The 14985-nt window shown below is 56.5% G+C and overlaps 2 protein-coding genes across 2 annotated transcripts; one reads left to right on the forward strand and one right to left on the reverse strand.

The window, feature by feature from the left end:
* Positions 1-168: 168 nt before the first annotated feature.
* LOC104372094 (cytochrome P450 1A5-like) lies at positions 169-3449 on the reverse strand. Its single transcript, XM_009977686.2, is given in 7 exon segments — positions 169-392; positions 395-474; positions 683-769; positions 1171-1294; positions 1383-1472; positions 2036-2162; positions 2598-3449. Coding segments are annotated over 7 exon segments (1578 nt in total). The 5' UTR covers positions 3444-3449.
* A 5605-nt stretch (positions 3450-9054) lies between these two features.
* LOC104384041 (cytochrome P450 1A4-like) lies at positions 9055-13059 on the forward strand. The gene is made up of 6 exons (XM_009992351.2): positions 9055-9906; positions 10154-10280; positions 10549-10638; positions 10727-10850; positions 11448-11534; positions 12753-13059. Exons 1-6 carry the CDS (start codon positions 9061-9063, stop codon positions 13057-13059), a joined length of 1581 nt encoding a protein of 526 aa, XP_009990653.2. The 5' UTR covers positions 9055-9060.
* The last annotated feature ends 1926 nt before the right edge of the window (positions 13060-14985 follow it).

The following is a 14985-nucleotide window of genomic DNA, read 5'->3' on the forward strand; positions in this document are numbered from 1 at the left end:
AATGAAGAAGGCAAAAAATGCTACAAAGTGAACACGAGGAAAGACAGGAGCTTCAACAGCTTCAGTTTATTGTATCATCCCATAAGGTTCTACCAGACCCAGCTTTGCTTCAAGGACACCCAGGTCTTTGTCCCCTGGAGATGTCTGGGCAATGGACGAGCCCACTGCTCAGTTCACGCACTTTATAGGGAAGCGCTGCTTGACCTGGAAATGCTCACATCTTTTGTGCTTCAGGGACAGTCCATAGAGCTGTGTCATGTCCACTTTCTTGCCATCACGGACGCTGAACTCCAGCTGCTGGAGCAAGGTGGACAGGAAAAGGAAGATCTGCCACCTGGCAATGGGTTCCCCAATGCACCTCCTTTTCCCTAAGCCAAAAATCAGCACCTTCTCCCGTCCACCTTGTTCACTTCGGTCCCTTCCGCATTGAGGAAACGTTCTGGGTTGAAGGTCTGTGGGTCCTTCCAAAGTTTCCTGGAAGGGAAAGCATCAGATGCTGAGATGGTGTCTCCTGGCCACGGGTATAGGGAGAACACTGGAAGGTAGGAGCTGCCAGTGAGAATGTCCCTGAGTTCAGTAAATAGCTCACTTGCTCCCTTTCCTCTCAAAGCAGGTTGACCTCACTTCTGCCCAGGAAGGTAACTGTGCAGGAAGGAGTCTTTCTGCCTCAGAAGGTACTTACTCGTCATGATTCACTTGCCACTGATTGACAAACACGCAGCGGTCCTTTGGGATGTAGTAGCCGTTCAGCACCGTGTCCCTGGTCGTGCTGGAGAGAGAAAAGACTCTGAGAGTCTGGGAAGCAAACAGGTTCTTCTGCATCCTCAGGGGACTATTAGTTTGCTCCTGATGCTGCTGAAGTAAGGATAAGGCCCAAAGAGATGACTTTATGAGGGGCAGTTGCATCGTCCATGAGCTGAGTTGGGCAACCTCTACATGAGCTGGGTGGAGTATCTTCAGTGAAGTCAGCAAAAGGTAAGGATTGATCTTTGGGAGCTCTCACATTGCCCTGCAGAAGAGCTATGAGCTCCCTCTGTCCATGATGAATCCATCACTCTACAAGTCCCTAAAAGTCTCCCTGCCTCCCACCACACCGCTGCCAGTGCGGCTGTAACAAGGTGCCCCAAGTCCACCTCGTCCCTCCACGTCCTTCACAACATCAACACTTGCCTGTGCGGGAGGGTGAAGGGCAGGTAGGAGCAGTGCCTGAACATCTCCAGGATAAAGGCTTCTGTGTAGGGCAGCGTGCCCCGGTCCGACAGCCTCGGTCTCCTCTCCTGGCCGATGGTCTGGTCTGCGGGAGGTGGAGAGGAGAGAGCGAGTTGGGGCCAGTCCTCACTGGAGAGTTTTTGGCCCCAGAGACAGCAGGTTCATGGACTCACCTATTTCTTGCTGGATCTTCTTCTGGATGTCGGGGTACGTCACGAGATACATGAGGCTCCAGGACAGGCCAGTTGTCACGGTGTCAAAGCCTGGTCAAAGAGGAAAGCATGTAGGTGAGGTCTGTACGACACGCGGGACACGTGCCTTGGCTTGCTGCCTAACCATCATGTGGAGCAGTCTTGGACAGCTAAGAAGGTAGAAGACGTCCTGGGCACACAGTCGGACTTGGGTTTCTATCCTGTCGGACAAAACTTTGCTAAAATATTCTGCTCTTGTTCATCCTGATTCACCCTTGGGTTAAGTCAGGTTTGTATAATTTCTCTGGAATCGGGGGGGTTTCCACAGAGTAACTCAAAGATGAATCAGTCAATAGACATCTCCCTCAACCCGGAAAAGCCACCCTGGCTTGTGAAGCTTGACGGAGCTACAAGCTGTGCCCTTCGCTTTTCCCTGAAGCCTCTTTCCAGTGCTAATGTCCCATGCTAGCATCTACGGGTGCCCCTGGAAGGTCCAGAAAGATCAGTGAGCAGGAGAATGAGCGCTTAGACCCAAACTGGCTGCTTGGCGCTGGACAAAGATGCGTCAGGCAGAGCAGTAAGACAAGGAGCTTGAGAAAATCTGAAGTAGCTAAGGAACCAGTGGGAAAAGATACCTGCTCCAAAGAGATCATTCACAAGGTTGACTATCTTCTCCTTAGGGATCTGCATGGCACTATTTCCTTCCACTTTTTTCTCCATGCACTGCTCAATGAGGGAGTCAGTGATGTCTCGGATGTTGTTCTGAGAGGAAGAGAAGACAAGTCATGGCAGCAGAACCAGCAGAGGAACAGGTATTACTGAGCAACAACCTGGTGGTGGTGGAGCCCAGGTCATATGAGATCTGGAGAACCTCATCTTTCATCCCCCGTGGTCCCTACTGCTTTTGCAACCCATGAAAACGAGGAGATGGTTCTCCAGGGAACCCATGGCACGTGGCTCTACTGACAGACCAGACGTTCGACCAACAAACTTCCCCTATCCTGGACACACAGGGCCATGGAGAAGGAGGGCTGCAGTACCAGGCTGCTCAAGAGATTACGGGTGAGTGAAGCTATAGATGCAGCAATACCTGTGAGAACATAGTTGTCCATTGACACTTGGCTGTGAGAAGAAAAACAACTCACTAATAAAGAGGGGCAGAGGGCAGGTGTAGGTGAAGGTCCTGCAAGCTCTTACCTTGTCATAGGTTTCATAGTGCTCTTTGACAATCTTCTGCAGGAAATGGGTGAATCGCTTGTTGAAGTCTTTAAACAAATTCATGGCACGGCTGGGAAGGTACTGGAGCACGGGGATGAAGTCAGCGGGATTGCCAGAAGCAGCCACCTCAGTGAACTGTTCTGTTTCGTTCACTATATTGAGCAGCTCTTGGTCATTGTGGTCGTAACGCTTGCCAAAGCACATGGCACAGATGACGTTGGCTACAGACACCACCAGGTACCGGTAAGGGTCAAAGCTCTTCTCCTTCTCCATCACCTGCAGTAACTTGGTGACCAGATAGTTGGCCTCCTTGGAGACATGCTCCTCCAGGAGGCAGGTGGAAGAGCAGGTGGGGCTGAGGGCAGCAGAGAAGTTCTTCAGGGCATTCTGGGCCAGCTTTCTGCGGGCTTTCCACACCTCCCCTGAGTCGGGGCTGAAGGACAGGCTCTGGCCATCTGTAATGTGGCGGAAGCTGTAGAGGTCAGGGCGCCCCATGAAGTCTTCTCCTTGCTTCACCAGAGCTTGCTTGATGGTGTCCAGCCCGCTCAGCACCAGCACGGGCCGGGTGCCAATCCTGATCTCCATCACGTCACCATACTTCTGACTCAGCTTGGTCAGGACCAGGTGCGGGTCCTTCCTCAGCTCCAGCACGTTGCCAAGGATGGGGTAGCCTCGGGGTCCTGGGGGTCTCTTCAGCCCCTTGGGCACGTGCTGCCGGAGGGACTGAATAAGAAGGAAGACCAGGCAGAAGACGGTAGCTGCAAGGAGGACCTCGGTGGCCAAGACAATGCCTTGGCTTCCCACCAGCGACATCACAGCCTTCATCGCTGCTGACACGTAAGAACCCTAAAGGAGTTAACCAGAAGCGTGGTGAAGAGCCAGGATTAGTGGGAGGTTGAGTCCCGCAGATGTTCCTGATGCTTAGAGAACGGGCACCGAGCACCCTTAAACAGTTCAGGGTGATGGAGCTGCCTGTGCAGCAGTTTGGGTCTTTCAAGGGACAAAAGTTGGAGAGCTATAAAGACTCCAAAGACACCCATCGCTTGAGGAGGACCTCAGTCTTCCCCTGCAGAAGACCCCAGCACCCGCTGGAGGGGAGGAACAGCACCTCCTCAACGAAGCTGGCCCCATCTTCACCAAATCCGTCAGGATCTGCTGGGTGGCTGCGGGTGCGTGGGGGCACGGGGAGTGGGGATGCCCCGGGGGCTGCTCCACAGGAACGTACGGCTCGCTGCGTGGGCAGAGGGGTGAGGGGAGAGCCTGGTGTATGGCTTTCTCCTCCAGACTCAAACATGACCTTCCCGGACCTATATCCATGTTCAAAATCACATGTGCGTGTGCTGTTTCCTACCTGCAGGTCCTTGTGGTAGATGGGGCCGGTTTAACCGCCCGTTGATCCCAGCGAAGATAGGCAGAGGGCGTTTGGCAGCTGCCCACCCTGGGGAGCAGGTGGGATGCTCTTCTGTCTCCTGGACCTTCTTCTCCTTTCTCCTGGACCACCTTCTCCTGCCACCTAGACCTTTTTTTTCTTTCTCCTGGACCTTCTTCTCCTGCCACTTGGACCTTCTTCTGCCTCCTGGACCTGCCAGCTGGAAGACCACAGCTTTATATGCGCTCTCCTCATCACATGGCCGGGTGCTGGTCTCTGGAGTTCATGGCACCAAGGCCCTGGGCGATAGCTACCCATTAACCAACAGGGCTGAGCCTAGCTGGAACCAGCCCAAGAAACCGGGGCAGATATTTCCTCAGCTCCAATAGGCCCTGAGGGATGAACTTTTGACTTCTCCTGCCCAGGGCATGTGCCTGCCCCAGCGCCCAGGATGGGGAGGCAGAAGGGGGTCCCTATGCCCTGCCCTGGGGATGATGTGGGACATGCTGTTGGCATCGCTGCCCTGTGGGATGTGTGTAACAACATTTCCTCCAAAGCCTTTCCTTGAGTTGACCAACCTCTTCCTAGCATGCAGAGAGGGCTGTCACCTCCATGGGCCACTCCAGAGGTGCTGGGAGCTGCTCTTCCAGCAGCGAGGGATCCACAGCCACATCCCTCTCCGTCCCTGGGGAATCACCTGGCAGGACCCTGTGCCACGGCACCGGCGATGGCAGGATCTTCTGGCCCAGCGGCAGAGCCAGGCTCAGGTTAACGATTGCCCAGGGTTGCGTGCGAAGGCGGCTGGCTCGCTTCCCCCGGCTCCTCCGTGGCAAACAGGCGGCGAGGGCGAGGAGCGGCGGGGCAGAGGGGAGAGATAGGAGAGGTGAAAGGGGCAGAGCGGGGCAAGGCTGGGGCAGCTCATCCCTCCCGAAATGCAACGTGCCAGGCAGGAGAGGTGGGAGCGAGAGGGGCACCTGCTCCAGCCGGGGCCAAAGCCAGGGTTAGGAATGAGCCAGAGCTTTGGGGTTTCACTCCGTCTTTGAAAAAAGCGCAGTGGGAATTTGGCCCAGGTAAAAGCTGAGCTAATATTTAATGAAGGCTTTCGACATCGGGTCTAATCGGGCTCGTTAATAGCGACGCCGCCGTTCATTAACGCTCGGCGAGGACGAGTTACAAAACACCGCTAATAGCCCAGCTGGTAATTGCCGGGCACCTCGCACACCTGCCAGCCCCGGCTTCGCCCGGCGATGCCTCCCGGAGAGGAAGACACTTTTAGGGAGGCAGGCTGGGGTTCCACAGCAGCAGGAGGATGTGGGGCTTGTCCTGCTGGCTGGAGCTGGCCGGAGTCTCCCATCCCTATGGATCTACCCAGCCTCACTGCGTGGGGAGGGGAGGGCAGACTGACCCCCACTGGGCAGCATTTTGGAGCTGGGTGGCCACGCGCTGATGGGGAACCCGCATCAGCCTCTCCATCATATCCCAAAGCGCAGGAGAAGCTGAGGAGGGTCCAAAGAGGTTCTCCAGGACCCACCTACCCCCACCCCATCCCCTTCCCTTGCCCCCACCCAGCCTCCTCCGCCACTGGCTGCCCAGCCCAGCGAGGGCAGGGTGCCACCGATGAGGACAGCGTTAAGAGCTGCCGCCTTGCGTGCCAGGCAGCCTCACGCCCCAAAAACACCCTCGCCCAGTGCCGGGCTCCTACCATGGCCACCACCCCTCGCTGGGGACCTCGGTGCCCTGGAGCTGCCCACGGGGCAGCCGGAGAGGCCCATCCCCTGCCCTTGGCAGAGCTTGCACACGGATGCACCTCTGTCCCCACTGTGGGTCATCGCTCCGGGGAGGATCCCGGCTGCGTGCGCGCGGGTTCGTTAATGTAAACCATCGTGCCAGCACATGCGTGCAAGGATCTACGTGAGCAAGAGGACGACGGCGCCCGCACACGTGGCAAAGCGCGTGTGTACGTGAACGTGTGCAAATACCGACGTGCGAGAGCGCGGACGCGCCGTGCGTTTGTGCACATATAAGAAAATATGGTGTGTTTGTGCACGTCGGACCGGGCGGGCGTTCAAACGTCCACGCGTGCACCGCGGGACGGATACGTGCCCGCTCTGCGCGTGCAAGGCGTGTGCGTCGTGTGGCCGTGCAGCAAGGCGCCTGTATGGATGGGGTGAACGCGCGCTGTGGCACGGGTGCCCGCGCGTGTTTCACGAGGCGCCGCGGTCGGGGGCGTCTGGGCTGGGGGTTTGTGGACGTGTTGGCATGTCCTGCGTGGTCCGTGTGTCCCAAGCAGCCCCTGTCCCGAGCAGTGGTGTTTGCATCCCTGTGCACGGACAACCCTGCCCGGGACCGTCGGAGCAGCGTGGGGCACCGTTCAGTGTCCCCTGGACCCCAAAGGGATCACAGTGGCACGTTCACAGTGGCACAACTGTGATCCCCCCCCCCTCTCCCCACCTCCTCGTGGCTGGAGAGGGCTGGGGCATCTGTGTCCCATCGAGGAGGACACAAGTGGCTGCTGACCTCTCACAGGTGACGTCAGCACCCCATGGCAGAGGGGGTGCAGCCCTGTCACTCCAAACGGTGCACCCAGTGTCAGGGAGCCCCCTCGCCAACCCCCAGCCAGCTGGGGGGAGCTGATCCTGAGCTGCTCCGGCGCCGCCTTGACCCCGGGCCAGGCTCCTGGACGTGGGGCCACCGCCCTGGTCCTTTAAAAGCCATTTCCCCCCCCCCCACCCATAGCGTGACTGCGAGTGACCGGGGCAGCCCTCCCGGGTCTGTCCGGAGCCCCTTCGCACGCGATGGCCTCAGTGCCACCTCTGGGACACCCCCTCGGTCCCTCTCCCGTCCTGCTGGGGCCAGGCTGGTGCCAGGGATGCAGGTGGAGGGGGTGAGATTTGGGGTGGGCGCTGGTTCCCCTTGTCCCCTCCGAAGAGCACGTCCTGGCCTGTCACCCCATGGGTGATGGGGGGGCTGGAGCTGTGAACTCTGCCTGAGATCCCTTTCGGTCCCTCGAGCATCCGCCCCCCGCCCTCCCCGACGTGACCCCCACCTCCGGCTGCACCCCCTGCCCCATCCCCGCTCCGTCCCGCCCCCCCGGGCCGCTCTGTCCCCGGGGGACGGGAGGTGACAGAGGGCACGGCCGCTTCTCACGCGAACCTGGACAATCTTTAACCGGGCCGGGGCAGCGGGGACCGTGACCCCCGGGGATGCCCCGCCGCCCCCTTCCCCACGGGGACCCGATCCGGACCGCGGATCAGCAGAGCGGCCCCGCAGCGTGGGGCTGGAGGGCGGTAAACGGAACCAGTGACCCCCCCCCGCGCCGTCCCGACTCTCCTCCCTCTGCTTTACCGGGGAGCACCGGCGGAGGGACGGGGAAGCCCCCCCGGGACACGGAAGGGGCGATTGCGGTGGGGAGGGTGGTCCACGCTCGTCCCTGCGTGTTCGCGGAGCCCCGTGGGGGGGTGAATCCCCCCTCCTGCCCGGCACCGCGCGCAGCGGGGCTATTTTCCCACGCTCGCGCTCGCCCCGCGGCTCCGGACACCGGAGACATCCCGGGGCTGCGGGCACCGGCGGGGCTGGGGGAGGCTGGATGAAGCCGGGTGCCCGCAGCGACGCCTGCGGGGCGGGGGGGCAGCGGAGGCGGGGAGATGCCCGGGGGGGTCGGGGGTTGGAACCGGGTCCCGGGACCGGCTCCTTTAAGATCCTACCGGTAGCGTGACTGGAGTGACCGGGGCGGTGCGGGTTGCCCAAACATCCCGCCCGCTTCGCACGCGATGCCCCCCCCCGGGTCTGGAACCCACGGGCGGCACCGGCACCCTCTGCCCGACCCGTTGGGATGCCCCCACCCCACCCCACCCCTTCACCCACCACCGCCTTGCACCCTCCGCACCGGAGACGCGCATGGGAGCGGAGCCCCCACATCCCACGCGTGGAGAGATGGCGGGGGGGGGCGGTATGGGGGGTCCGGGCGAGTTACTCAGGAGTTTGGACAACGCGTCAGCTTTGATTAGGCTTTGGTCACGTGATGGGAGGTGGCCGGACCAATCAGGGCGAGCGGCGATGCATATAAAGCAGGAGCGACGGGCGACCGGGGGGTACCTGCCGGCAGGATCGGGCCCCCCTCCCGCCGCTGCCTCTCTCCGGAGGTGAGTACCCGCGGGGCTGACCTTGGCGGTCACGGCTTGCTGTCCGGAGGATGGAGAGGTGTGGGAGGCACTTCCAGCTCACCCAAGGGACCCCCGAGGGATGGAAAGTGGGTGGGTTGCCCCACTGCGGGGTGTCCTCCCAAATCTCCCATAACATCCTTCCCGGAGCTGCTGGAAGATGATTTTTGTGGGTGGGTTTTGGGGATAATCCTTGCCCGACGGCCCCTTTTGCCCCTGGGGTGGCCACTATCCACAGCCCTGGGCTGGGAGGGGGTCCCTGCACTGGGGTGCAGGGGGTGCAAGCAGCCCCCCCAGGCTCCCCACCCCATGACATCTGAGTGTCCCACAGCGGGGTGTAGCACCTTGCCGAACCCCAGGGCAGGTGGGATTTCAGACCCAGCTTCTTCCTACCCCTGGCTGGGGGGTTTTTTGGCAGAGCTGGGGGCTGGGGGCCCAGAGCCAGCCACCCCCACAGCACAACCTCAGTCAGCTTTCGTGGCCATTGATCTTTAGGAAGGTTGGTGGCAACGCTGTATGTAGTTTGCTGGGGAGCAGTGGCTCAGAGCGAGCCACCAGATGACTCAAATCAGGAGGATTCAGGTCTCCTTTAGCCAAGTGCCCTGGAAAAGACTTTTTAGCGTGAAAGAGAGGTCCTGTAGTTAAGAGAGCATGTTTCCTACCCTGGCATATGGAGAAGATGTTCCTTTTGCTCCTGGCTGGCAAGAAGAAACTGCTTAAAACTACTTAAAAGCAGCTTTGTAAGGTGTAGAAAACCAATGTGGCTCTAGCTGAGAAGATAAGCCCAGCTTTCACGCCCGTAGTCCTGTGTGGGTGCTACTAAGAGTGTCTCAAACTACAGGTGCTCCATGGACCTTCTCTCCATCATGATGTCTCTTTGGTTTATTACTAAGGTTTCCACGTGCCAGTGACAATGAAGGCTGCAATGTCGCTGGTGGGAAGCCAAGGCGTTGTCTCAGCCACCGAGGTCCTCCTCGCGGCTACCGTCTTCTGCCTGGTCTTCCTGCTCATCCAGTCCCTTCGGCAGCACGTGCCCAAGGGGCTGAAGAGCCCCCCAGGACCCCGAGGCTACCCCATCCTCGGCAACGTGCTGGAGCTGAGGAAGGACCCACACCTGGTCCTGACCAGGCTGAGTCAGAAGTATGGTGACGTGATGGAGATCAGGATCGGCACCCGGCCCGTGCTGGTGCTGAGCGGGCTGGACACCATCAAGCAAGCTCTGGTGAAGCAAGGACAAGATTTCATGGGGCGCCCTGACCTCCCCAGCTTCCGATACATTTCGAATGGCCAGAGCCTGGCCTTCAGCCCCGACTCAGGGGAGGTGTGGAAAGCCCGCAGAAAGCTGGCCCAGAATGCCCTGAAGACCTTCTCTGTTGCCCCCAGCCCCACCTGCTCTTCCACCTGCCTCCTGGAGGAGCATGTCTCCAAGGAGGCCGACTATCTAGTCACCAAGTTACTGCAGGTGATGGAGAAGGAGAAGAGCATTGACATTAAACAGTATGTGGTGGTCTCTGTGGCCAACGTTATCTGTGCCATGTGCTTTGGCAAGCGTTATGACCACGATGACCAAGAGCTGCTCAGCGTGGTGAACCTCAACAACGAGTTTGGGGATGTGGCTGCTTCTGGCAATCCCGCTGACTTCATCCCTGTGCTCCAGTACCTTCCCAGCCGCAACATGCAGGTCTTTAAGGACATCAACAGGCGTTTCAACCTCCTTGTGCAAAACATTGTCCAGGAGCATTACGCCAGCTTTGATAAGGTAAGAGTTTGGATGCTCTTGGATGTGGGCAGAGATGCTCTTGGATGTGGGCAGAGATGCCTACAGTTGGCTGTCTGCCTGGCAATGAAGAGGGTACTCCCTTGTCCCCCCACCTCTGCCCTGGAAAGCTCCTTAGAGCTTTCAAACCTGCAGTTAATCCCCTCAGGAGCCAGCAATGGCTTGGGGAGGAGATGCTCCTCCAGCCCTGCATGTCCATGATGTCCCTGACCCACCGGCTTTTCCCCAGGAGCACATCCGGGACATCACAGACTCGCTGATCCAGCACTGCCAGGAGAGCAGCGTAGGGGAAGATGCCCGCATCCAGCTCTCCAATGAGAAGATCATCAACATAGTCAATGACCTCTTTGGGGCAGGTGAGAACATTTCTGAGGGTAAAGCCTTTCTGCTGGGAGCCTGGGTGGGGGATCCAGGGCTGTCAGGGTGAGACCTTGGCCATGCTCGGGTGTTTGGAGCTGCTGCTGGGCTCATGGGCGCTCTCCTGAGCGGTGACCAGAGCAGATGGCTTCTCAGTAATAGCTGAGAGTGAACTGCTCCATGGCAAACACCTGGATTGACGGGTCAGTAAACACCTGCTCACCTGTCATCTTTTGGTAACTAAACGCCTTTTTCACGGCCATCCAGGCTTCGACACCGTGGCAACCGCCTTAACCTGGAGCCTCGCGTATGTCTCCTTGTACCCCGACATCCAGAAGAAGATCCAGAAAGAAATAGGTGAGTCCATGAACCTGCTGTCTCTGGGGCCAAAAACTCTCCAGTGAGGACTGACCCCAACCCGCTCCCTCCTCTCCACCTCCCACAGACCAGACCATCGGCCAGGAGAGGAGACCGAGGCTGTCGGACCGGGGCAAGCTGCCCTACACGGAAGCTTTTATCCTGGAGATGTTCAGGCACTCCTCCATCCTGCCCTTCACCCTCCCGCACAGGTACGGGCTGGAGCAGCCAACACGTTATTTGGGGGGGGGGGTTTGGAGTGGTTTTCGGGGAGGTTCTGTTTAGGCAGATAATTGCCTGGGAATCGATCCCTGCTATGGGGAAGGATTCCGGTGCACGGCCTGAATTACTCGTGCCAAAGCTCCCCGTGGCTTTCAGGCTCACCGATAGCGCAGCTGCCGCGTTGTGCTGGTGCCTGTGGCTGCACCCGCTGCCCTCAGGCTGGCAGCTGCCCGGCTCACCGCCCTCCTGGGGTTGAATCCTTGGCATTGGGGGTAGTTTTACTCCAAAGTCTTTGCTAGGCGAGGGATGGCGAACACCCCTGGGTTCATATTTCCCTCTGCCTTGGGAGAAACCACATTGCAACTCATCCAGCTTCCTGAAATTGGAATCTTTCTGCTTGAGGAAGAGCGTTAATCAAGACTATTTAGTCTCCCAAATACAAATTGGAGTATTTCCTTAGCCAATCCTAAGTGCCCAAACAGGGAATTGAAAATAAAACACCCCTAGGACTCGCCAAGCTTTGTTTTTGCCGCGGAGACGCGGGTCTCCTCTTAACTTCTCTTCCCCTCCACCCGTATTTGTTTCAGCACGACAAAAGCGACGGCGTTGAACGGCTACTACATCCCCAAGGATACCTGCGTGTTTATCAACCAGTGGCAAGTCAACCATGACGAGTGAGTATACCAAATCCCCCGGGCTTAGCCAGGCTGCCATGGCTTTGCTTGGCATTAAGATCGCTCTGATCCTTTAGAGCAACGTGCCAAAAGCCAAACGGGTCGTGAAAAGGCAGATTGGACCAAACACTGGGTGGATTTGATGCTGAGCCCAGCCTTAGGTCTCCCGGGCATGGAGCTGCTCTGGGTTGACTTGGCCACCGGTTCAGCAGCTCCCCAACTTCAGGGCTTACCCAGCTTATGTGCAGTAAGGTGGTGATGTCCTCAATGCATTGGACTTTCCCCCTGCGTGCAAGGCTTGGCAGCTTGGGCTACTGAATAATCAGGAATCAGTACATCCTCCTCCCAAGCAGCCCTTGTGATCCAGGCTGACGGCTCTGGATGTGCTCAACGGGAACCACTCAATGAGTTCCCTCTTTCAGGGAGTAAAAATCTCCTGATGTTACTCTCGCTGAACTCAACAGGCTCGTGTTGTTTTTGCTGATAATCAGCTTTGGTGAATGAAAGGGGATTTGGAAATCAAAGCCCCATCTTACCCCTCCACTGCTCTGCAGCAGAGACTCTAAGTTGACTAAGGCTTGACACAGAAGGTGGTTCCCAGATCAGGTTTGGGTTTGGATCAGAAGCTCCAGACCCAACAGCACAGAAATATTACAGTATTCCTTCTGCTCCTGCGTACGGTGGTGAGCGTTGCCTCCGATTGCGACAGGAACACTGGTTTTAGGACCAGAGAGCATTCCCCATACCCAAGCAGAAATTCTCAGCTAAGGCACTGGAAAATCCCACGTGGCACCTCCCAGCAGCCAGGCTGGGAAGTTTGGCTGAGAGGATTCAAGGTGGGAAAACCCTTCGGTCTCGATCCTTCTTTTTTTAAGAGGTGCCGATTGATTTCTGTGCACCAATCTCCTTTTTCTCCTTTTGGCTGAAGCTAACCTCTAGTTATTGCACGCTGAATCAAATCCATCCCTGGTGCTGAATTAAATCCATCCCTGGTATATGCACAGGCAAACACCATCCGAGTTTGGAATAGAAACTGAGCTGATGGGGTCTGACACGCAGCTGGCATTTTCGATCAGACACAGAGGTTGCCAAAGTTTTTGGAGGTTGAAAAGAGAAAATATTGCGATGCTTCTCTCTGCGTGGAGTTGTTTTCTCACTGCTGTCCCCATCGTGGTGGGTAAAAACAGCTTCCTCAGGTGTGTCTCCTTTCTGCTCCAGGAAGCTTTGGAAGGACCCCTCAACCTTCAACCCCGAGCGGTTCCTCAACGCCGCGGGGACTGAAATAAACAGGACGGAGAGTGACAAAGTGCTGGCTTTCGGCTTGGGGAAGAGGCGATGCATCGGGGAAGCCATCGGCCGCTGGGAGGTCTTCCTCTTCTTGTCCACCATGCTGCAGCAGCTGGAGTTCAGCTTCAGCCCTGGCAAGGAGGTGGACCTCACTCCTCAGTACGGGCTGACAATGAAATACAAGAGATGCGACTGCTTCCAGATCAGGAAGCGTTTACCCATGAAGAGCTCTCCGTAAGCTGCGGGAGGAAGAAAGGAAGAAGAAAGGCAGCCCTTGGATCTGGACGCTCAGCCTGCTTTCACTAACGCTCTCTAGAAACCAGTGCAGCCCCTTGCTGGCGTGCTTCCCTGGAGGCTTGTTCAGCTCTCATCCTCCCCAGGAAACCTGGCCGGCCTTTTCCCACGGGGTGAAAATCTTCCGAGCTCGTTTGGCAGAGCTGTTTGCAAAGCCTCTGGCTCTTTGTGCCGAGGGGAATGGCTCTCCCTGCTCCTCCAGCCGCCTTCTGAAGGGCTCTCGAGGCAATGCAGAGGCCAGGCATCCCCATTCTCGAGCAAAGCCATTCTGGGTGCACCCTTACACGGCTAAATTCCCTGAATTCGTGAAACAAATCCCTGAGTATTTCTACTACTAGAAAAAAAAATATGTATATCCATAAGTAGTGCTGTTCACAAATGGAGATTTTAGCTAAATTCCTAACAAGAAGCCTCCTGGACAATATCAAAGTACTGAGAATGAGGGACAAGAGGCAGTAAGAGGCAGAGTGGAACACTTCTGGCTTCCAGATGATGTATTTGCTGCCTTTTTTTTTTTAAGTAGCTTTTTTTTTTTTAAAGTAACAAAGCAAAACATTTCTATATTCAGACTAGTAAAAGGAGCAAGGGTTTGAGGACTGGAGGAGATGCACTGCCTTATGCTGCAGCCCGCTTTAGCCAGTGTGAAGGTGAATTCTCATGGCAAATGGAGCCGCGATTCCTGCTTGTTTATACCTGTATGGAATAAATCCATATGCTGGGATGTAAACTGCACAGTATTTTTAACCCAATAAATAACTCATATGAAAGTTTCGTAAGTGTCTTGCTTGGTTCTTGCTGGTCTTATTCTACTGGGAAAAGATTTTTTTGGGAAAAAAAAACAAAAAACAAACAAAACCAACAAACCACACCTCAAAATCATCTTTAAAAATCTGACTTGGAGATGTTGGATGAGGGTTTTTCCTACGGGGATGTGAGCTGGTTGTTCCATTACTGTTAGGGCTGTGACACCAGTGGCATTAGGAGTTTTTAGTCCCCAGGGGTGCTGGCTCTAGTTGTCTCCCTGTGCACACGGAGAAGCTAAAGCGTCAGCTGGGATTTGCAGAGAGGTGATGCCAAGCTCCGGCTCAGGTCAGGATTTCACTAAAAATCAGAACTAGCCCCTCTATCCCTGAAAAACAAAATTAATCAATCGCTTGAAAACAGCCTTTCAGAACCCTCAGGGAAGCGATTCCCAGAGGGATGCTTGGGGTCATCGCCTGTTCTGCACTTCTCAGTCTCAGCACGATTATTTCTGAGGCTTAAAAAAAAAAAAAAGGCACTAAACCTTAAATTGCCATGCAAATAATAAGGGAGTATACGGAAAATTGGGATCTGTGCATACTTGAAGTGTATGTCCTCTTCAGGGACCAGCCCTCCAGGTTTTCCAGCTCGGTGGGGTGGGAAACAGCTCTTGCCCCATGGGAACGTTTTCACGAGGCAAAAACGTTTAGCCAAGCCCTGGGACGGAGGTATAACGTCAGGAATGTTGGCAAAATTCCGTCTTTTGCTGAAAAGCGTGCTCCTCCCCACATCCCTGCCCTGGGATGCTCTGTGGTGTGAGCTACTCCCGCCTCGCACGGGGCTAAAATCAAAATAAGTGCAGAAGGGTGAAAGTTTGACTCCATCCAGCACCGGGACATAAAGAACAGCTGAATAAATTCAGTGTTTTGTTTTGTTTTTTTTTTTTTTAATGGGGGTATCAGAGAGTTATTTCTAATTTTGCAGCTGTGCCACGGAAAGGCTGCTCTGGAGGAGAAGCGGTGACCTCCCTCCCCTTCGCGTTACTGTTACCGGCTGCTACGGTAATGATTTTGGTTTTAATGGCACAACTGGCCGTTCAGCCCGGGACGGTCAGCCGGTGCACGGACCC

This window comes from Tauraco erythrolophus, chromosome 14, assembly GCF_009769465.1.
Source record: "Tauraco erythrolophus isolate bTauEry1 chromosome 14, bTauEry1.pri, whole genome shotgun sequence".
Lineage (NCBI taxonomy): Eukaryota > Metazoa > Chordata > Aves > Musophagiformes > Musophagidae > Tauraco > Tauraco erythrolophus.